This window comes from Monodelphis domestica, chromosome 6, assembly GCF_027887165.1.
Source record: "Monodelphis domestica isolate mMonDom1 chromosome 6, mMonDom1.pri, whole genome shotgun sequence".
Taxonomy (NCBI): Eukaryota; Metazoa; Chordata; class Mammalia; order Didelphimorphia; family Didelphidae; genus Monodelphis; species Monodelphis domestica.
In genome coordinates this window covers 27,869,826-27,890,968 of record NC_077232.1, presented here as the reverse complement: position 1 = coordinate 27,890,968, position 21,143 = coordinate 27,869,826, and the positions used below count along the sequence as shown (strand labels likewise).

Sequence of the window (21,143 nt, the reverse complement as noted above, 5' to 3'; positions counted from 1 at the left end):
TTGCTAGAGTCTTGAGTCAAGAGAAAGATTCCAGTGCCAGAGGGGCAGAGAAGGGAATGAAAAGAGAGAAAACTAGTAGAAGGTAGCCTCACCTTCCCAACCCAAAAGGAAGCTCCTTGAGGTGCGGGGACTGATTCATTTTTGTCTTTGTCCCTCTGGCCCTCAGCAGAGTTCATGGCACATGGATGATGTTTTCAGAGTCTTCTAGGCTTGGCCCCAAAGAAGAACTAGGAGACTGCCCCTTCCCCTCTTCTTAGGGAGGTGGGGGGCCACGGGTGTGGGTAGGTGCATACCCAGAAAGTTCCACCTTGGTGATCGCTAGGCCAGCTCCATGAACCTGCCCTCCTCTCCTCCGAGGTCTTTGTTATGGGCAATGGAGCTCTGGGAGAGGATGTCCACGATATTTTGCATTTCAAAAAGCCTGCTGAATTGAACTGGACTGACTTGGGGCCTTTCAGGAGCATCCCAGAAAGCTCAGGGAAAGGGGGAGAGGGCGGCTGGGTTTAGAGCCCTGGACTCTCTCCCTCTTTCCCCAAGCTCTGGGTTTCTTTTTCTTCCCAAGCAGCTGGGGTGTGATAGGAACAGAGGACAAGGACAAGTAGGAGTGGGAACCTTGGGCTGATGATTCAGGCAGCCGGAGGCTGGGGTATCCCCTACAGACAGGAGTTCTGGTCACAAGGCAGAACCCAAGGCTGTGGGCAGGACCGTGGGAAGGGGGGGTCACAAGGGCTTCTGGTCATGTGAAAACTCCTCTGGGGGCAAATTTTGTAACATCAGCCTGCCCTCTCCGGACCGGCTCTGGGTTGTCTGTTCTCAGCCCCATCCCACCCTCCCTCCTTTCCCAATTTGCCTCCTCCCTTCCTCTTTCTATTTTTCTACTTCTCTTGCCCTTCTTTCTTCCTACACAGGCCACCCCCTCCTCGAGCCTCCCCTGAATCTCCCTGCACCCTCTTTCTGTCCCTCTGCCCCAGTGGCTGGTCCCTGCTGGCCGCTTACGCTTAATTGTGGGACCCATGGGAACCGAATTCACAGCAAAACAGGAAGGAGGCAGTGGGCAGGCAACAGAGGGGTGGAGGCAGGCTGGGGTGAATGGCCAGGAGTAACCTCCTGCTTCTCTCTCCCACAGCTGTGCTAGAGCATCCTGCCCTGCTCCTCCTGGACCACCCACCCTCCAGCCTCACCCACAGCCCATGGGCCTGGGTTCAAATTCTGATTTCCCATGTGTGAGCCAGCCTTGGGGAGTCATCTCTCTTCTGGGCTTTATCCTCATCATCTGTGAAAAGATGGAGTTGGTACCCCGCCCCCCCCATCATCTCTGTTAGAATGTAATCTCCTGTTTCACTTTGTTGCACTTCCAGTGCCTGGTACAGAGAAGGCCCTCAATAAACATGTGTTGCTTGATTGGGAGGTCTGTGGAAAGGCAAGAAGCTGATGGATATAATTTTCAGAAAGCTAAAGGTAAAAAGCAATTTGATGCAGTGGGGAAACCGAGGCAGGAAGAGCTGAGTTTGGCCCATTTCCTCCCTCCTCCCCTATACCCTGGGCCAATCGCCGAGCCTCTTGGTGAATTGTGGGCATCTGGCCAGTCTACGTTAGGAGGAGCCTTCTCTCTCCAGGAGCACCCCAAGTCTGGACCCAAACCCAGTGCAAGGCCTCCCACAAGTGTAAAGCGCTTCTGCTTGTTCCCCTGCAGGGGAGAGCCACATGGCTAGGGTGGCTGCAGCCAGGGGAACTTTTGGCCTCCAAAGGGCTGAGCATCTTAGGAGGAAGGAGGTGGAAAGAGTGCGTCTGCCAACAAGCATGGAGCGATTCGAGTCTGCCTTGCGCCAGGCACTGTGCTGAGCGCTGGGCATGCAAAGACAAAAGGGAAGCCAGTGCCTGTCCTCCAGGAGATTCCATTCAGACGGAGTCATAGGATGGCCCCCTTCCATTTTACAGATGAGGAAACCGAGGCCAAGGGAGAGGAAGTGGCTGGCACAGCTCCTTTGGGGAACCAGGATGCTCCGTGTGCAATCCCAATGTCATGGCCAGTTGACTTAGTCCATATTCATCTATTCAACACACATTTTGTTGAGCATCTCTGAATGTGTCAGGCCACTCACTGCCTTGAGTGCAGAGATGTACCACTGTTTAAGACTCAGTGTTTGCTGTCGGGGAGCAGAGGGACTTTACCTGGGAGTTCCTTGGCAGGAAGTACCCATAGATCACCTTAAGGCCAAAGTCTACTGGGAGCTGGAGAGGAGTTCCTTTACGCTAATTTTTTTAACCCTTATTTTCTGTCTTTGTAACAACTCTGACAAAAGGGTAAGGGGCTAAGCAATAGGGTTAAGTGACTTGCCCAGGGTCACACCATCAGGAAGTGTCTGAGGCCAGACACTGGAACCCAGGACCTCCCGATGCCAAGCCAAGTGCTCCATCCCCCAAGTCACCTAACTGCCCCCTGGAGTCCCCTCAGCAGGACAACTCCATTCAATGATTTACAGGCACTTCCGAGAGTGGGAGTTCCTTTCTTTGGGCAGACCCAACAAGTAGGAAATTGCTGTGTGGAAGTTAGGTGACTTGTTCAGGGTCACACAACTAGTGACAGAGTTTACACGAAAACCCAGGGCTGAGGAGTCCAAGCCTAGCCTCCTATCTGTAATGCCACTGGCAGTGGGGCTCAGAGATGGGAATGTAATCAATGGGGAGTTTGCTGAAATTCTACTGTTACATTCTAAGCCCATAAGTAAATCCATGTAAGAATGGGGGAATTGAGAAAGGCTTTTTGGGGGAAATGCTCCTTAAACCTTAGAGGAAGCTCAGGATTTTTAGAGGAGGACATGGGACAAAGACCAAGAGGTGGGAGATGGAAGGCCAAGTCAGGGGAACTGCCAGCAGGTTGTTTTGGCCCTAACATACAGGGGGAGAAGGGAAGAAATATTGAATGTTTGGCAAGGTAGGCTGAAGAGAGGCACCATGGGACCGATGGAGAGACAGAGACGAGATGGCCTTGGAGTCAGGGGACCCTTGTTCTAGTTCTGCCTCTGCTGTTCAGGCTGTGTGACCCTGGGCAAATCCCTTAGCCCCTCTGTGCTCCAGGCAGATCTCTGAGATATAAACTTGTACAGAAGTACCTGATCTGCCCAAGTGGAGTTCTTCTTACACCCAGGAAGGGAGGTCGGTGCCAAGTAGAGGAGGAAGGAAGGTGGGACTGGCTTCGAATGCCAAATAAGACGGATTGGTTTCCTGCCAAGTTTATAAGGCTGTCTTCTCCCACTGGGTCCTCCTTGAGGGCAGGAATTGAATTTCTAGCCTTCTCACTTAGCACAGTGACTGGTTGCTATAAGACTTGCAAAGGGAAACTTAGATGATCTCTTCTAATCCTCGAGATCAGCCCCCAGGAGGGTTATTGTCCCATTTCATGGATGGGAAAGCTGTGTCTGAGAAGTCATCCATACCTCTCCTGCACTGTCAGGATCAAAGATTAGCCCAGCCTTCTAACAATCTGGCCTCGACACTTCCTCGATGTGTGACCCTGGACAAGTCCCTTAACCCCAATGGGTTAAATCTCTTGCCACTCTTCTGTCTTGGAAAGGATAACTAAGACAGAAGGTAAGGGTTTAAGGGGGGTGGGAGGTGGGAAGAATCTCTATCGGTAAAATGAGAGGGATTCTAGAGGTGCCCCACGGCAGGGCAGAGCCCAACCTTGCACATAGTAGGACTATATAAGTGGTGGCTATTAGTATTCTTGTTACCCGGAGAGGCAGGGGTTCTAGGTAGAATTCGAACTCAGGTCTTTCCACCTGGGAGTTTTTCTGCACTCCGGAAGGCTGCCTCCAAGTGTCCATGCGGGGCACTTTCTTCCCTGTTTCACTTGCGCTGCAGGTCCCCGTTTCTGAGCGCTTTGGGAAGCGATTCCCCTCTAGAACGCCGGGGGAGGGGCCTTATTTTGGCCTCAGTTTCCACCTAAGGAATCCTAAGGCGCCTCCTCCTCCCAGGATCCCAGCGCAAGTGGGGCCATAGCTGAACCCAGGCTTCCAAGTACGGGGTACAGCGCGGGGAGTGGGTCTTGGGAGGTTCCCCGGGGGACTTTGGACAAATCGCCTCTGCCCCGCTTTCCCCGGCTGCGCCCCCGAAGGCCCCCCAGCTCCAAGGCCGATGGATGGGTCGCTCCCCTCGCGCACGCACGGTCCTGGGGCTCGCAGTCAGCGCCGGCTCCCAAGTTTGCTTTCGCTTCCCACCTGTGCGCAGGGCGGCTCTCGGGGTCCGTTGCCTTCGGCTGGGAGCGGACAGCGCCCTGGCCCCGGCCCAGAGGGGGCGGCTGCGTGCGTGTGGGCGCTCGCCAGCTAGCCGGTGTCGCAATCGCGGGGCCGCAGCTGCGAGCAGCACCGGGACCTTTGCTCGCGAGTCGTGTCCGGAGCCGAGTCTCCGGGGGTGGGGACAGCGGGGCCGGCTCTGAGGCTGCCGGGATTGGGCTGGGGGGCCGGGAGGGCAGCGCAGGGCAGAGGGCCCCCCTGGCCAGGGGGTGAGGACTGGCGGGGAGCAGGGCAGTGGCGCTGTCCCCACGGGGGGATGGGGGATGGGGGGCCGGCGCGGGGGAGGAGTCACGGAGGTGGGGGGGAGGCTGCCCCCGGGAGGCCGGAGCCCGGCCGGCGGGCAGAGCCCAGCCTGGCAGCGGCGAGGGGTGTTCCAGGCTGACGCCCTCTGAGCCCCTCCCCGACCGCAGCCTTTCCCCCACATTCACTTCCCGGGGGGCTCGGGCTCCCTTTCCACTGCCCAGCTCCAGCTCCGGGCCAGAGGGACTGCACCGACCCGCCATCTCAGCAAGGGGGCTCCAGAGGCATTGGCCAGCAAGGGCACCGGCCCGAGGATCTGGTGGGTCAAAGGGCCGGAGCAGGGAGACGGGGAGGCTTTCCCGGAGCAGCGCCCTGGGACCCAGAGCCGGGAAGGGGAGCCGATGTGGCCGTCTGGCGCCGGCGGGGCGCTTAGTGCTCAGATCCCGGGACGATTCCTCTCCCGTCCTCACTGGAGTGGTGTGTGTGGGGGGCAGGAACGGCTGGCCCGGGGTCCTCTGCTGGGGAGCCAGGAGGTGGCAGCAGCAGGCACGCGCTGGAGCCTGATTCTTGGGGTTAAGCGAGCGCCCTGCCCCACTGGCAACCCGAGGTGATGGGGCACGCGCGGGAAGTCCCAGCCTGGCCTCCAGGTTGGGCACTGGAGAGGAGGCTGAGCCTGACCTTGTCCCTCCCACAGGACAGCTCCTTTGGGGATGTCCAGGACCTGGAGAGGAGATGTCCTGGCTGGGGCCTCCCGGGCCTGATATCCCTCCCGGTAAGCTTGGTTCCTCCCCCTTCAGAGGGCTCCTGGCCCCCCCCCCCCATCAGCTCCAGACCCCTTGTGACCTTGTCAGCGAACATGTATTAAGCGCCTACTGTGTGAGAGAGTGCTGGGGCTTTAAAAGCTTTCGAGGACTTCCCAGGCTGGGGGAGGGCAGGCTTCCTCCTGGGATTTCTGGTCCAGCCCTGCCCTGCTCCGTGGAGTTAGCACTCCGGGTTCAGGGAGCCCCTACTTAGAGCTGGAAAGCACCCCAAATGACAATCCAAATCTCTTGAAAGAAAGAAAGAAGGAAGAAGGGGGTGGGGAGCAGCATAGCCAAACTAGCCTGTATGGGCAGTATTCTGCACCCATAGTCCCCCACCTCTGTAGGCGCATTTCCTGTCCCTTCCCTAGGACTTCCCCTCCCCCTCTCATTTCACTGATAGAGATTCTTTTTCTTTTCTTCAACCCTTACCTTTTCCCCTAGTATTAATTCCAAGACAGAAGAGTGGCCAGGGCTAGGCAGTGGGGGTTACAGTGACTTGCCCAGGGTCACACAGCCAGGACCTATTTTAGGTCAGATTTGAATCCAGAACCTCCCATCTCCTGGCCTGGCTCTCCATCTGAGCCCCCTAGCTGCTCCCTTCCAAATGCATTGAAATCCATTTCTCCGGTGCTAAGCTGGGGAGCCCCCATGCTTCTCTAGCGTCTGGCTTTGAGGAATCAGAGGTGACCTCTGAGACAGACTGGTGTCCAGCCCTTCTTGGGCAAAGGGGAATATGACCAGATTAGGAAACTGAGGCACCAGAACCAGAAGGGAGGGAATGGCCTCAGGTCATACATAAAACCTGGCTTCTCGCCTCCCCATGCTGATGCTCTGCTGCCCTCTAAGGGTGGAGATGAGCCCGTCATTTCCCAGGTCACTGGGACTGTTGTCTCTTTGGATCTCCAGATTCCGTGGTGGAGCTGTGGAAGGCTGAGACTCAAGATGTGGTGGACAGCCTGGGAAAGGCTGGCAGCGACTGCATCCTTGGGGGGGAAGCCAGGCCTTCCCATCCCACTGGAGGAGGCTCGGAGATGGGGCAGGAGGCAGGGCCGGCGTCTGTCCTGTTCTCTTGCTCAGAGGTTCATCTGGAGCCCACAGGTGAGTGGTCCTTGAGCTCATGCTGATGCCCACCAAAAGGCATCAGGGAAAGGGGTTTTGGGTGGGGGCAAGATTGGCAAGGCACCCACTAGTACTGGAGAACAGTGAGCTTAATCTGGAGTTGAAGGATTTGGCTTCAGATCCTAGACCTGCTACTTGTGAAGCCAAGTGACCTTGGGCCAGTCATTTCCTCTCTGGGCTCTGCAGGGGAAATGAGGGCACTGTCCAGCTTTCAGTTCTCTGATGAGATGCTTTCGATCAATAAGCATCTCTGATTTATTCCCTTTGCCAAGCACTGGGGATACTACAAGTGCCTAAATGAGATGGATGAACTCATGGTCTCCTGGTGTCACAGCTAGATGCATACAGGATGTGGAGCAAGTTGCTCCAGAAAGGCCTCCACTTGAGCCTGGAAAATGGGAGCAGAGAACATTCTAGGAATGGGGAGCAGCTGTTCCAAGGCACAGTGTTGGGAGAAGGAAGATTGATTGGGGGAAGGTTCCTGTGGCTGGAAGGGAGAGTGAATGGGTGAATACTGGCAGGGAAGGGTTTTCAATGCCAAGCCAAGTATTTGTGTTTTATCTCTTATACCCCCCCCCCCATTAAGCAACGGATCAATGGCTGCCTTTAGCTTGGGACGAAACCAAAATCCATTTCTGCCTGCCCTCAAGGAGCACATATTCTTTTTTTTTTTTAACCCTTACCTTCCGTCTTGGAGTCAATACTGTGTATTGGCTCCAAGGCAGAAGAGTGGTAAGGGTAGGCAATGGGGGTCAAGTGACTTGCCCAGGGTCACACAGCTGGGAAGTGTCTGAGGCCAGATTTGAACCTAGGACCTCCCGTCTCTAGGGCTAGCTCTCAATCCACTGAGCTACCAGCTGCCCCCAAGGAGCACATATTCTACTGGAGAACTTTTTGGGTTTATCCTAGAGGCATTTAGGGGACTCTTGAGCAGGAAAGGGACACAGTGAAGACCGGCACATGCTGAATCCCCATTTAGTAGCTGGTGTTGGACGGATTGGAAAGAGGAAGGACCAAGGGCTTGGAGACCAACCGGGAGGGGATGAGGATTTTGATGGGGGTAGAGAAAACAAACAAACAATGGATGTAAATTGGGGGGCAGCTGAGTGACTCAGTGGATTGAGAGTCAGGCCTAGACACAGGGAGATTTTGGGTTCAAATTGGGTCTCAGATCCTTCCATGCTGGATGACCTTGGGCAAGTCACTTAATCCCCACTGCCTAGCCCTTACTACTTTTTTGCCTTGGAACTAATACACAGTATGAATTCTAAGGTGGAAGGTCAGGGTTTAAAAAAAAAAAGGATAATTGATGGATACTTCTTTCTAGAAAGGGTGGAATTTATTTGATGGATCTAAATTCTAAAATGGATTCTAAAATGGAAGGTAAGGGTTCTAAAAGGATGTGAAACTGGGACAGGCTCAGCTACTCTCAGCAATGCAATGATCCAGGACATTTCTGAGGGACTTATGACCAAGAATGCCATCCACCTCCAGAGAAGGAACTGTTGGGGTCAGAACGCAGATGAAAGCGTGCGATTTTTCACTTGTTTATTTGGGGTTTTGGATTTCTAAGGTTATTCCCTTACAAAAATGAACACTATGGAAATGTGTTTAGCATGATAATATATGTATAATCCAGAAAAAAAATATATAGGTGCTTAAAAATGGATGTGAGAGATACAATGGAAGAGGCAAGACTGGGTGATGGGTGGACGAGAAGAGGGGCGAAGGACTCCTAGGTTGTGATCCTGGGTGATGGGAAGCCTGGTGGTAGTGCCCTCAACAGAAGAGGAGAGTCAGGAGAACAGACAAGTTGTAGGCGAGAGAGACTGAGTTGTGTTTTGGACATGTTGAGGTGCTTTCAACAGTGGGGGTTGTTGAACACTACAGAAAGGTCAAGGGCTCAGCCATCGAGAGATCATTGGTGGCCTTGGAGAGAGCAGTTTGGGTTCAATGGTGAGAACAGAAGCCAGAGTGCATGTTGGGAAGAAATGAATGGGAATGAAATATACTTCCTTCCTGGTAAAGAGACGGGGAGCTATGGGTGTGGAATGTTGCATATATTCTCAGATTTGCTCACTTTGTGGGTTTATTTTCCTTTTACCATTTTTCTTTGCACTGGATATTAGCAAATAAATGAGGTTAAGAAAAGGGGCAAGAGATAGCCTGGTCTGGGAGTCAGGAAGACTCAGATGCATGATCATGGGCAAGTCTTCCCAGCTGGAATGCCAACTTTCTGAGTACTGGCAGTTTCATTTTTGGCTTTGTACCCCTGGTGAGTGGAGACAGTAGAGCCTAAGGGATGCTGGACAAGTCCCTTGTCTTTCAATGCCCCCCGGCAACTTTATAAGACTATTAAGTTGAACAAAATGTGCCTGTTGGTAGAGAAAATATCATGCCTTGAACTCCTGGTGCCAGTGATATCACAAGTCCAGTCCCTAGCTGCCACCGTCTTTTTTTCTCCTCCTTCTTCTTCTCCTTCTCTTATTTTTCCTCCTTCTCTTTCTTTTCTTCTTCTCCTCCTCCTCCTTCTTCTCTTTTTTCTTCTTCTCCTTCCCCTTCTCCTTCTCTTCTTTCTTCTTCTCTGTCTTCTCTTCCTCCTCCTCTACCTTCTCCTTCTCATTCTTCTTCTCCTCCTCTTTCTCCTTCTTTTTCTTCTTCTCCTCCTCCTTCTTCTTCTCCTCCTCCTCCTTCTCCTTATTTTTCTCCTTCTTCTTCTCCTTCTCTTTCTCCTTCTTCTCCTCCTCCTCCTTCTCTTTTTTCTTCTTCTCCTTCCCCTTCTCCTTCTCTCCTTTCTTCTTCTCTGTCTTCTCTTCCTCCTCCTCCTCCTCTTCCTTCTCCTTCTCATTCTTCTTCTTCTCCTCCTTCTCCTTTTTCTTCTCCTCCTCCTCCTCCTCCTTCTCCTTCTTCTCCTTTTCTCCTTCTTCTTCTCCTTCTTTTTCTCCTTCTTCTCCTCCTCCTCCTTCTTCTTCTCCTTCTTCTTCTTCTCCTCCTCCTCCTCCTTCTTCTCTTCCTTTTCCTCCTCCTCTTTCTTTTCTCCTCCTCCTCCTTCTTCTCTTTTTTCTTCTTCTCCTTCCCCTTCTCCTTCTCTTCTTTCTTCTTCTCTGTCTTCTCTTCCTCCTCCTCTTCTTCCTTCTCCTTCTTCTTCTTCTCCTCCTTCTTCTTTTTCTTCTCCTCCTTCTCCTTCTTTTTCTTCTTCTCCTTCTTCTCCTTCTCCTTCTTCTTCTCCTCCTTCTCCTTCTTTTTCTTCTTCTCCTTCTTCTTCTTCTTCTTCTTCTTCTTCTTCTTCTTCTTCTTCTTCTTCTTCTTCTTCTTCTTCTTCTTCTCCTTCTCCTTCTCCTTCTCCTTCTCCTTCTCCTTCTCCTTCTCCTTCTCCTTCTTCTTCTTCTTCTTCTTCTTCTTCTTCTTCTTCTTCTTCTTCTTCTTCTTCTTCTTCTTCTTCTCCTTCTCCTCCTTTTTTTAACCTTTACCTGTCCTAAAATCAACACTAAGGGTAAGTTCCCATGCAGAAGAGGGGTAAGGCCTAGGCAACTGGGACTAAGTGATTTGCCTAAGGTCACACAGCTAGGAAGTGTCCAAGACCATAATTTGAACCCAGGACTTCTCATTTCCAGGCCACTTGGCTGCCCCAATTCCTAGCCTTCTTCCTTGGCACATCCCTGGCACAGAGAAGGTGCTTAATAAATGCCAATAACTAACTGACTCAACCTCCTTGTGCCTCAGGCATCTCTCCAAGCCTAGACTCAATCCATCCATCAAATTCATGCTCTGATGTGGTGGTTGGAGTTCTCCCCAGTGAGAGTTCCCCACCTAGAAGAAACCCCAATTCTAGACCTCCCAAAATGCATCCAAATTGAACAAATCTTCTACCTTCCCGCAGATCGGCGGCCACTGAAGAGGAAAAAGGGGCCAGCTCCCAAGATGCTGGGGAACGAGGTGTGCAGTGTGTGTGGAGACAAGGCTTCTGGCTTCCACTACAACGTCCTGAGCTGCGAGGGGTGCAAGGGCTTCTTCCGCCGCAGTGTGATCAAGGGCGCCCACTACACCTGTCACAGCGGCGGTCAGTGCCCCATGGACACCTACATGCGCCGGAAGTGCCAGGAATGCCGCCTACGCAAGTGCCGCCAGGCGGGCATGCGGGAGCAGTGTAAGGGCTCCCTCCTGCCTTGTGCCCAGGGACCCCCGGGGGAGGGAGGGAGGGATGGGAGCAGGTGGGCCTTGGGGGGTTCAGCCCTGAGCTTTTCCTGATCCATGCCCCCACCCCTGCCTAATGGTTTACACACACACACACACACACACACACACACACACACACACGTATATTTATACGCCTACCTTCTGTCTTAGAATTAATATTATGGGTTGGTTCCAAGTCAGAAAAGTGGTAAGGGCTAGGTATTTAGGGTTAAGTGACTTGTCCAGGGTCACACAGCTAAGAAGGATATGAGGCCAAATTTGAACCCAGGACCTTCCCTCTCTGGGTTTCTCTCTCCACTGAGCCATAACAAATACAACATAACATAACATATAACATAATACAACGTAACACAATACAATAAAATGTAGCATAACATACTACAAAATAACACAACAAAACATAACATTTTTGCCTGATTATCCTCAGGGCCAGGCCTAGAAGGAGTATTTAACAAAGGTTTCTCAGGGTCAGCTGGGCGGCTCAATGGGTTGAGAGCCAAGCTTAGAGAGGGGGAAGGTCCTGGGTTCAAATGTGGCCTCAGATCCTGGCTAGCTGTGTGACCCTGGCCCAGTCACTTAACCCCCATTACCTGGTCCTTAGCGCTCTTCTGCCTTGGCACTGAGTTGGATAGGATTGGGCTTCACATCATGGAAAACAAGGGGCCCCACAGTGGGTGTCAGGGCCCCTGGGCTGGGGCATTTGGGTGCTGGGTGCTCCCCACCCTCGTCTCCTCCCTGAGCCTCGTTTCCCCCCAGGTGTCCTGTCCGAGGAGCAGATCCGCCTGAAGAAGCTGAAGCGCCAGGAGGAAGAGCAGGGCCAGGCGTCGGGGCCGCCCCAGCAGGCCCCCTCGCCGCCCCTGGCCCTGCCCCAGCTCAGCCCCGAGCAGCGGGGCATGATCGAGCAGCTGGTGGCGGCCCAGCAGCAGTGTAACCAGCGCTCCTTCTCTGACCGCCTGCGGGTCACGGTAGCCCGGGGTGCGGAGGGAGGGGGCTGCTTGGGGGGGCCTCCTGGCCCCGCTCCCCCCTCACCCGCGCTCCTCTCCACGCAGCCCTGGCCTCTGGCCCCGGACCCGCAGAGCCGAGAGGCCAGGCAGCAGCGCTTCGCCCACTTCACGGAGCTGGCCATTGTGTCGGTACAGGAGATCGTGGACTTTGCCAAACAGCTGCCCGGCTTCCTGCAGCTCAGCAGGGAGGACCAGATCGCCCTGCTGAAGACCTCCACCATCGAGGTGGCTCCATGTGTTGGGATGGGGGGGTCTCTGGGGTTTTACTGGCACCTGCTGTGTGCCGGGAGGGCAGCTAGGTGGCTTGGTCAGAAAGACTACCCTGCCTGACTTTAAATCCAGCCTTAGACATGTAATGGCTGTGTGACCCTGGGCAAGTCACTTGGCCTTGTTTGCCTCAGTTTCCTCATCTGTAAAATGAGCTGGAGAAGGAAATGGGGAACCATTCTAATATCTGCCAAGAAGACCCCAAATGGGGTCAGGAAGAGTCATAAACTTCTTAGCTATGTGACCTTGAGCAAGTCACTTCACCCTGTTTGCCTCAGTTTCCTCATCTATAAAATGAGCTGGAGAAGGAAATGGGGAACCATTCTAATATCTGCCAAGAAGACCCCAAATGGGGTCAGGAAGAGTCATAAACTTCTTAGCTATGTGACCTTCAGCAAGTCACTTCACCCTGTTTGCCTCAGTTTCCTCATCTGTAAAATGAGCTGGAGAAGGAAATGGGGAACCTGTCTGGTATCTTTGTTGAGACAAATCCCAAAAGGGGTCATGAAGAGTTGGGTCCACTGCACAAGACATTGTACAAGGATGCCCAGAAATTGTCCCTGGCCTCAAAGAGCTCCCGTTTGAATGGGGGAGATGTAACTCTGTACCCATGGGATGGATCCATTGGGGAGAGGATGCCTCTAAGGGAAGGCATTGGTGGGGGGCTCCTACAGCACTGGGGATCTGAGACCTGAAGGCAGCTGAGGGGGCAGTTTAGGAACGGGGGTTGGCAGGAGAGGGAGGAGCACTGAAGAGGCCAGGAATTGGGGTGCCCTGGCAAGACTTCCCACAGCAGGAGTGACCTGTCTGAGCCCTACAGGTGATGCTCCTAGAGACGTCCCGGAGGTACAATCCTGGCAATGAGAGCATTACCTTCCTGAAGGACTTCAGCTACAACCGGGAGGATTTTGCCAAAGCAGGTAAGGACCCTTGGGCCAGGCAAAGCTGGGGGACCCGGACGTCCCTCCTTTGCTGTGGGGGATCCAGAATGATCCCCTGCAGAACCAAATGAATGAGGGAGGCATGGAAGGACAGGGGCAAGAGCGGTAAACTGAGTCACGGGTCCTGACTTCAAATCCCACGGCTGCCACTTGGCACCTCATGACGTCTCTGGATACCGTCCCTTATCTGTAAAATGAGGAGCTCTGAAAACTCAGTGACCCCTATGGGCCTCCCTAGCTTTAAGAAGGACGGAGAGGCACCCATGACGGGGGCAGCCTTCTCCCTCACTCCACTCGGTTCTTTCTCATCCCCACTAGACCTCTGCTACCATTCGGTCTAACAAATGCTATTAACAATAACGAATTGATAATGATAATAATACGAATATTAGCAGATGTTATCAACGTCCTCAACAAACGTGGAAAACAAAAGCAGGTCAGCAAATTTGCCAATGTAGCGACCATTTCTGACAGCGTATGGAATGCTCCCCACCCTACGGCCCCCGCCTCTGCCAGGGAGGAGGGAGCCCATTCTGGCCCTAAAAACAAACGAAGGCTCCTTTCTCTGGCTTATTTTTCCCACATCCCTCTCGACATTCCCCGCCCCCCATCTCAGGGTCAGGGAACAAACTGTCTTCGAGGATGAGGACCATTTTAGGGTGGAGAGTGGGAGCTGCTCCCAGCCTGGAAGATTTTCTCCAAGAATTTGCTCATATTGACAGGCTCGAATAAGGCTGAAACAGATGCTCTGTGGGAAAGAGATTGCTCTAATATTCCTTTAGAATGGAATTAGAATTCTGTTCTGTTCTAATATTCCATTCTCATCCTTATTATTTTCTTTTGGGGGTGATTTCATTAGTGTGGGAGACTCTCTCCACTTCAGTCAATTGGCCTCCCCCCTATAGCTTAGAGAGCTTCTCTGAGCCCTGAGAAGTGAAGTGACTTATCTAGGGTCTCTAGGTAACAGAAGAAGGACTTGAAAACAGGTCTTGTGACTCCAAGGACAGCCTTCTTTTCATGACACTGTGCTGCTGCCTCTTGTTCTGTTCTTACCAAATACATAACATCGAATGTTTTAAAGATCCAGATTCAAGGGGGCAGCTGGGTGGCTCAGTGGATTGAGAACCAGGCCTAGAGATGGGAGGTCCTGGGTTCAAATGTGGCCTCAGACACTTCCCAGCTGTGTGACCCTGGGCAAGTCACTTGACTCCCATTGCCTAGCCCTTATCACTCTTCTGCCTTGGAGCCAATACATAGCATTGACTCCAAGACAGAAGGTAAGGGTTTAAAAAAAAAAAAGATCCAGATTCAAATTTTGCCTCACTAATTGTGTGTCTGCCTCAGTTTCCTTAAATCTAAAAATTGGACCACATGGTCTCTGAGATCCTATTCAGCTCTAAATCTGGGATCCTCTTCCTTGGGCCTCATCATTCTCAATTGTATTAGCAGGGGAAGGTTAGACAAGAGGATCTTGGAAGCCCTTTCCAGCCCCAGTTGAGGGTCAGAGGCCAGGAGTCCTGGGGATATTTTGGAAGGTCCTCGTAAACTTTCCTAAAAGGAGGTGGGGGATCTTCTGCTGGGTCTGCTTTAACCCCCATCCTCTGGCCTCGTTTGCCAGGACTGCAGGTGGAATTCATCAACCCGATCTTTGAATTCTCTCGAGCCATGAATGAGCTACAGCTCAATGATGCTGAGTTTGCCCTGCTCATCGCCATCAGCATCTTTTCTGCAGGTGTGTGTCACGGCCGAGGGCGGGAGGGAAGTTGTCCCCCATCTTCTGCATGCAACTTGGGCTCTGGGAACTCAGCCCTTCCTTCACCCTGCTGCTGCCCCACAGACAGGCCCAACGTACAGGACCAGCTTCAGGTGGAGAGGCTGCAGCACACGTACGTGGAGGCCCTGCATGCCTACGTCTCCATCCACCACCCAAATGTGAGTGTTTTTGACGGTGACCCTTCCTTCCTGTCTTATCCTCAGCTCATGGCATAGGAAGCCAGCAGAGCGTAATGGAAAGGAGCTGGGGCTTGGAATTAGGACCACCTGAGTTCAAGGCTTACCTCTGACATCCACTAACTGTCTGACCTTGGGCAAGTCACTTCGCTGCTCTGACTTGGTTTCCCCCATCTGTAAAATGGGGATAACAGTAGCAGATACCTCGTAGGGTTGTGAGAATCACCAATCAGGAGATAAGGAAGTTTCTCCAAGGTGAGAAGGAAATGATAGCTGTCAAACCCTCTGCAAACTTGAAGGCACTTCAGAACACTAGTTATTACTCATGATGATGTGGTGGTTTTGCCCTCAGTCCTTCCCTGTTTCCTTTTAAACAGCCAGATAAGTCCCAGCTGTCTCCTATCTCTCCCACAATTTCCCCTCACCCTACAGCATCAGAAGTGGGGTAAGACATGGAGGCCTCGGTTTTCCATCCTCTTTTAGGACCCCCTGATGTTTCCACGGATACTGATGAAGCTGGTGAGCCTCCGGACCCTGAGCAGCGTCCACTCGGAGCAAGTGTTTGCCCTCCGCTTGCAGGACAAAAAGCTGCCTCCCCTGCTCTCAGAGATTTGGGATGTGCATGAATGAGCCTCTTCCTGGCCTCCTGTTGGCTGGGGCACAGGATGGGCCTTGGCCTCCATCTGGGCTGCTGCTGAGGGTGGGGGTCTAGCGTGTGGGAAGGTCCCAGAACGAAGAGGAAAGGACATCTCTTTGGGGTGGCGTATGGTAGAGATCCAAAATGGGGCATTAAAGGAGAGTCGAAGGGTTGGGCGTTCTCTACGGGGTCTCGCTAAGTTTATCCGCCCTGGAGGGACAGTCTGTCCAGATACAAATGGCCAGCCTGGGACGCCTGCTTTGCACAGGGCTTTCCAGGGCCCACCCCCACTGCTTCCTGCCTTCCTTGCACTGGTTCCATAAGACAGTCTGTGTATCCTTCTGTGCCTTGCTGATAAAATGCCCCTGGCATGATCTGCATCATCTCCCATCCCTGACTGACAGGGCATCCTTTGACCAGAATGACTCACACCAATGGCAAACGAAGACTAGAGGGTCCCCGTTTCTGAAAGAGGGGGGAAGTGTGGAAGAGGAAATGTTGGGGGTCAAACCAAAGACAAGAGCTCTGTGCAAGGCAGCTGGAAATGCCTTTTGTGTGTGTTCTGGTGGCTTCTTCTCCCCTCCATCCTAGATGATGTGTGTATGATCTTTTTGAAGCCCTGCATCCATCCTGGGCTCTCTCTCTAAGGGCAGGCAGACACCAGGGGACCCTGGCCCTGCTCTTTTTGTGGGGATTATCTGGAACATATCTGGAATGACCAGGATCTCATGCCCAGATATGTGGCCCTTCAGGGGATCAGGGTTCTCCCTCAATGGGGGGAGGTAGATCTGTGCCCCCCCCCCTTTTTTAAACCCTTACCTTCCATCTTGGAATCAATACTGTGTATTGGCTCCAAGGCAGAAGAGTGGTAAGGGCTAGGCCATGGGGGTCAAGTGACTTGCCCAGGGTCACTCAGCTGGGAAGTGTCTGAGGCCACATTTGAACCTAGGACCTCCCGTCTCTAGGCCTGACTCTCCATCCACTGAGCCACCCAGCTGCCTCCTATGCCCTTTTTCTATCAAGAATGGCCATAGGATTAAAAAAAAAAAGTCAGAGGATAAGTTTTGAGCTAGAAGAGATCTTTAGAGGTCAGCGGGCTAAGAGGCAGTGATGATGGGCTCAAAGTGCCATAGCAGCGGAGCTGGGATTCGAACCCATTGGCTTAGGAGTCCTTTAAATTCTTACTCCCTAGCCAGGCGTCACCACCACGCCTATCCTGCTAGGGGATTCCCCCTTTGCCCCAGCCGGACTTCGCGTCCCGCCATGCACCGCGGGGCGCTGCCCATGACGCCAGGAGCATTTCGCTCCCTGCCCCTCCCTCCCTTGGTGTGTGCATCCTGCTTAGGAGGTGCCAGCTTGCGGCGGTCCTTCCCTGCATCCCTCCTCTTCTTCCCTTTCCCCCCCTCGCTGCAGCAAGAGTGGTATGTTCTACCCTCTCCCTTCGGGAGCCGCAGCACCTGGGCATCTCCCAAATGGTGACGGGAGCGGGGGGAGAAGGTGGGGGAAGGAGGTGGGGACGGCAGTTCGGAATACCGACCAGCGCAGTCACTCGTTTGTTCTGAGAAGCAGCTTTCAGGTATATCAAGTCTTTTCCCTCAAAATGGACCATTGCCAGCATTTATAATTAAAAGTGATTTGCATAGTAAAAAGCCACGCCGACGAGTCCTACCCTCCCCAGCCGATCCAATGGTGTGTACCCCAGGGAGGTGAGCCAATAGCGGCCGCCTACCTCCGCTTCGTTGTTAGTGGTATGGCCTGCCCCGCCCGGCCCCTCCTGCCCTCCCGCAATGGTACGCCCCCCCCCCCCCCCCCAGTACAGATGCGGAACTGGCGCGAGGCGCGGAGGGCACGGAGTCTGCGCTGCAGGCCTCCGCGCGCCCCCGGCCCAGACTCGGCCCCGCGCACCCCCGGCCCCGCCCCGCCCCGCGCCGCGCCGCCCCGCCCCCCGGTCCAGGTGAGGAGACCAGCGACAGCTTCGGTCAGACCCCGAACCTGGAGCTTGGAACTCGAGCCCGGGAAGGTGGAGAGGGACACGACTGAGGTTCGAGGGGGTCATGCGCCGGGCGGAGCGTCTTGGGGTGGGGGCTGTCAGGAGGATTAGAGGATAGGGGGATAGTGGTGCCATGGGGGGAAAAGGGGTCTATGGGTGGGAGCTCATTGGGAAAGGGGGTTTATGGGGAGGATTAGAGGATGGGGAGAGGGGTAAGGGGGTACTATGGGGGAGAGAAGGAGGGGTCTAGGCGGTGGGCGCTCTGTGGGAAAGGAGTGCTGTATGGGGGGATTAGAGGATGGGGGATGGGAATGCTGTGGGAGGAGGAAGGGTCTGGAGGGATGGGGATGCCATGAGGGGAGGAGGGATCTAGGGGGATGGGGTAGGGGGCAGGGAAGATGGGGTGAAGGCTCTATGGAGAAGGGGCCGTCAGGGAGGATTAGTGAATGAGGAAGGAGATGTCTGGGGTGGGTGTTCTGAAGGGGATGGAGAGGTCTGGGGGGATGGGGAGCAGGAAGATGGGGTGAAGACTATGAGAAATGGGGGCTGTCAGGGAGAATTAGAGGTTGGAGGGATATGGATGGGTGCTTTGAAGGGGGGTGGAGAGGACTCAGAGATGGGGAACAGGGAAGATGGGTTGAGGGCTCTATGAAAAATAGGGGCTATCAAGGAGAATTAGAAGATGGGGTCCTCTGGGGAAGTGGAGTTTTGGGGTATGGGCTCTGAAGGGGATGGACAGGTCTGGGGGGGTTGGGGAATAGGAAGGTGAGGTGAGGACTGTCTAGAAGGATTTGGGGAATGGGAATTGTCAGAAGATGGTGGCTTTCAGGAATGGGGGGCTCTGAAGGGGGTGGAGCTCTATGAACTGGGACCTCTGAGGAAGGTTTGTAGACCAGGGACTTCGAGGTGGTGGGGACTCAGAGAGGGTTATATGGGCTTTGGGAGCTGAGGGTGCTTAGCCCAGTGCCTGGCACATAGTAGGCATTTAATAAATTATTGATTGGTCATGAGGGAAGATGGAGGTTCTGATGGGCTGGGGGTGGGGTTCTCCAGGCTGGCTAAGGGGGTCAGGACTCCAGGATCATGAGGCTTAATAGGCGTCCTGAGGGAGGCTGATTGGTTCAGGAAGGATGGAGGGGACTGGGAACTCTGCTTGAGGATGAAGGGTACAGAGGGAAAATTGGGGGAAAGGGGACTCTACAAGCAGTACCCCAGAGCAAAGGGGTTTGAGGGCAAGAAGGCTCCAGGCTCAGGCATTTGCTCTCTGATTCTGCCTCAAGAGTGTCAGGTTCTGGTGGCTTGGGAAGAGGGGGAGGAGGAGAACTGTCCAGCAGGCGTGGGAGTGGGGAGATCTGTCCAGCCAGCTCTGGGCTACTCAGCTGAGACAGCTTCTGGCTTTTTGTCCTTTCTATCATTGGGTACATCTCTTGAGTGTTTTCTGGAGAAAATGAATACTGACAGAACTGTCTTCTCTCCTATGACCAGTTTCCCTTAGTTGCATCTTTAGATTTCTTTCTTCTTTCCCTGCCAGCCCCCTCACCCCCCTGCCCACTTCCTTTCCCTGGTTTCCCGTTCTCTTCAGACTCCCCCTTCTCCCCCTTTCTCCCTTACACACTGGACCACGCTTGGCTGATGCGATTGCAAGGTCACTGCGTGGGGGAGGAGAGCCTCCTATCTTGTTCACGTCAGCAGAACAGTCACATCTCCCACTAGCCCCTGTGGTTTTTAATGTGACATCCAACCCCAGAAAGGCAGCATGCACGTTGAGGGCTGAGATGATGTGACTGATTTAGACTTCTGGACTCTGAATCTAAATTGAGACAGGATTGCTTGGGGGCTCAGGCCCTCAGGTGCTGTGAGTGTCCCTAGAGCCTCTGATCCTTGGGAAGGGGGTGGAAGCAGTAACCAGGGGCTCTTGAGAATAGGAGATGTGGTTGAGGCAGGGGGCAGACTCTGACTGTGAAGCTTGTAACAAAGAAATTGTGTGGGCTATAGGCATTACTCACAGGGTTGGACTCAGGGGAGTCGTCCTAGCAAAAGACCTGACTCTCTTATCTCTTTTAACCACGTCAGTGACTACTGCTAAAGTTTGAATTGTGAGATTGGATCTGACCCCAGAGCCACCATCTTGGTCAGCTCTTAGTTTAGACCACAAGGAAATGCTTCCAGAGTGAAGTTGTTATTGCTGTCCTCAGGAGGTTTAGGGGTAGCCTTGATAAAGATCTAACTATTATGAAATGGCTTCCGTTGAGGAGGGGGGGAGGTCCACTAAGGGCAGGCCTGTTGAGTAGATTGGTAGAAGAAGCTGCAAGGGAGATCTCAGAGATTTCCCCAAGGGGTGGCTTGGTGAGTGAGACTCTATGTAAACAGACTTTGTGTCTCAGCTCTGAGCTCTGAGCTTGCACATTCTGGTGTGTTTTATAATGAGCATTTTATCTCCATCTTTGACCCAAGGCATTTCCCCCCACCCCTTTATAATTTTCAAACAAGAAAGGATTTTGTTTTTACCACCTCTCAACCTGTTTCATTCCTTTCTGTTCTGGGCCCCTCCTGGTTGGGCTTGATCCTCTGAGGGGGGTTCTAGAGTGTCATCCCATCCCCTGCAGTATACAAATGCCTGTATCAGAGATGAGGGGACTGACTGAATGTATAGCCAATTGCTGATGGCCCCCAAGAGGTTTATGGTGCATTCAGGGTCTTGGTTTGGCTGATACAGAGGAATTGGTGACAGGATCTGGGCAGGGGGGATGTGGATGCTGAAAGCAGGTGGGGAAAAGAGCAGGCTAGCTAGGAGGGCTGTAATAAGGAGAGAGGAGCTCCCAGGGCCAGAGAGGATAGATGATTATATGGGCTCTGGGCCACTCAAGCACAGCTCCTGCCATTTGGTCACCAAGGAGGGGAGGGGCTTTGACTGTACTATAAATATCCTGGGAGCTGGAGTTGCTATGGAGACAGAATTGAATCCGATTACCTGTAGGTCCTACTATCCTGTGTTTAGTGAGGGTGAGAGCAATGCCAGAAGAAGCCTGTGGCTTGGGGGTAGGATGACCATAAGGTCGGTCATGCATGTCATTTTGTAGGGGAGAACTGATTGTCCCAACAGGGCCTTAAGCATCCGGGGAGTTTATGCGTTTGTCAGTCTCTGCACACATGCAAACAGCAGCCAAGGGGAGGGAGTATGTGGAGTCAATGGGCCTCTCACCTGTGTGTGTGTGCCCTGTGTATTTAGTGTGGGCACATGCAGAGTCTCTGCCAGACTTGGCAGAGCTCAAGGTGGGAGATGATGGCCTGGCTGGTATTCCTCTCACTGAAGACTTCTGAAGTTTTAAGTTTTTCCTAACTTCAGGCACACAGCTTAGAAATTCACTGGAGCCTCCCCTTCCTCCCCAGCCAGGACTCCCCCCATTTCCCAGAGGGCAGCAGATACTCTCCTAAGTATTCCTCCTTTCATTTGCTAGTGTTTACAGCAAGTACAGAAGAGGGGGAAAATCCTTTCATCTCCCTGGCTTTCTGCTCTTCTTGACTTCAGCTCTGGGGTCAGTAGGACAGAATTCAGCACCAAGGGCAGAGCTCTTGACTGTGGCTTCTTGGCCCCCTGAACAGCCCTTCTCAATTTGGGAGGAAGGAGGGTCAGGCAAAGGGAGCTTAGAGACTTTGCTTTTTAAGCTCTCATGGGGTCTTCTTGCCAGCTACTGCTGCT

General features: G+C 53.2%; 2 protein-coding genes across 42 annotated transcripts in view; both read left to right on the top strand.

Moving 5' to 3' along the window:
• The first annotated feature begins 4,325 nt into the window (after positions 1 to 4,325).
• Positions 4,326 to 15,638, top strand: NR1H3 (nuclear receptor subfamily 1 group H member 3). 4 transcript variants are annotated; one of them, XM_056801821.1, is made up of 11 exons: positions 4,344 to 4,504; positions 4,760 to 4,854; positions 5,230 to 5,307; positions 6,245 to 6,436; positions 10,338 to 10,604; positions 11,411 to 11,619; positions 11,704 to 11,883; positions 12,746 to 12,845; positions 14,485 to 14,598; positions 14,704 to 14,798; positions 15,300 to 15,638. In XM_056801821.1, exons 3-11 carry the CDS (start codon positions 5,268 to 5,270, stop codon positions 15,444 to 15,446), a joined length of 1,344 nt encoding a protein of 447 aa, XP_056657799.1. In that variant the 5' UTR covers positions 4,344 to 4,504; positions 4,760 to 4,854; positions 5,230 to 5,267; the 3' UTR covers positions 15,447 to 15,638. The 4 variants fall into 4 exon arrangements, with proteins under 4 accessions (XP_056657801.1, XP_056657799.1, XP_056657798.1 ...); XM_056801819.1 differs by having other exon boundaries at positions 4,394 to 4,413; XM_056801823.1 differs by lacking the exon at positions 14,485 to 14,598 and having other exon boundaries at positions 4,326 to 4,504; positions 14,599 to 14,798.
• Positions 15,639 to 16,144: 506 nt separating this feature from the next.
• Positions 16,145 to 21,143, top strand: part of MADD (MAP kinase activating death domain) — a 39,834-nt gene continuing 34,835 nt past the window's right edge. For 31 of the 38 annotated variants that reach the window (XR_008912728.1, XM_056801804.1, XM_056801799.1 and 28 more), the window contains exon 1: positions 17,373 to 17,494. The gene's annotated coding sequence lies outside the window, so the exon portion shown is untranslated. Of the gene's footprint in view, positions 16,875 to 17,265; positions 17,495 to 21,143 lie in introns of those variants that run through there. The other 7 variants (XM_056801803.1, XM_056801788.1, XM_056801780.1 and 4 more) reach the window with 3 other exon arrangements.

Coding starts and splice junctions, on each gene's coding strand:
- NR1H3 (XM_056801821.1), top strand. CDS start 5,268: ATGTCCTGGCTGGGGCCTCCCGGGCCTGATATCCCTCCCG. Junction 11,884..12,745: donor TGAAGACCTCCACCATCGAG/GTGGCTCCATGT, acceptor TGAGCCCTACAG/GTGATGCTCCTAGAGACGTC. Junction 12,846..14,484: donor GGAGGATTTTGCCAAAGCAG/GTAAGGACCCTT, acceptor CTCGTTTGCCAG/GACTGCAGGTGGAATTCATC.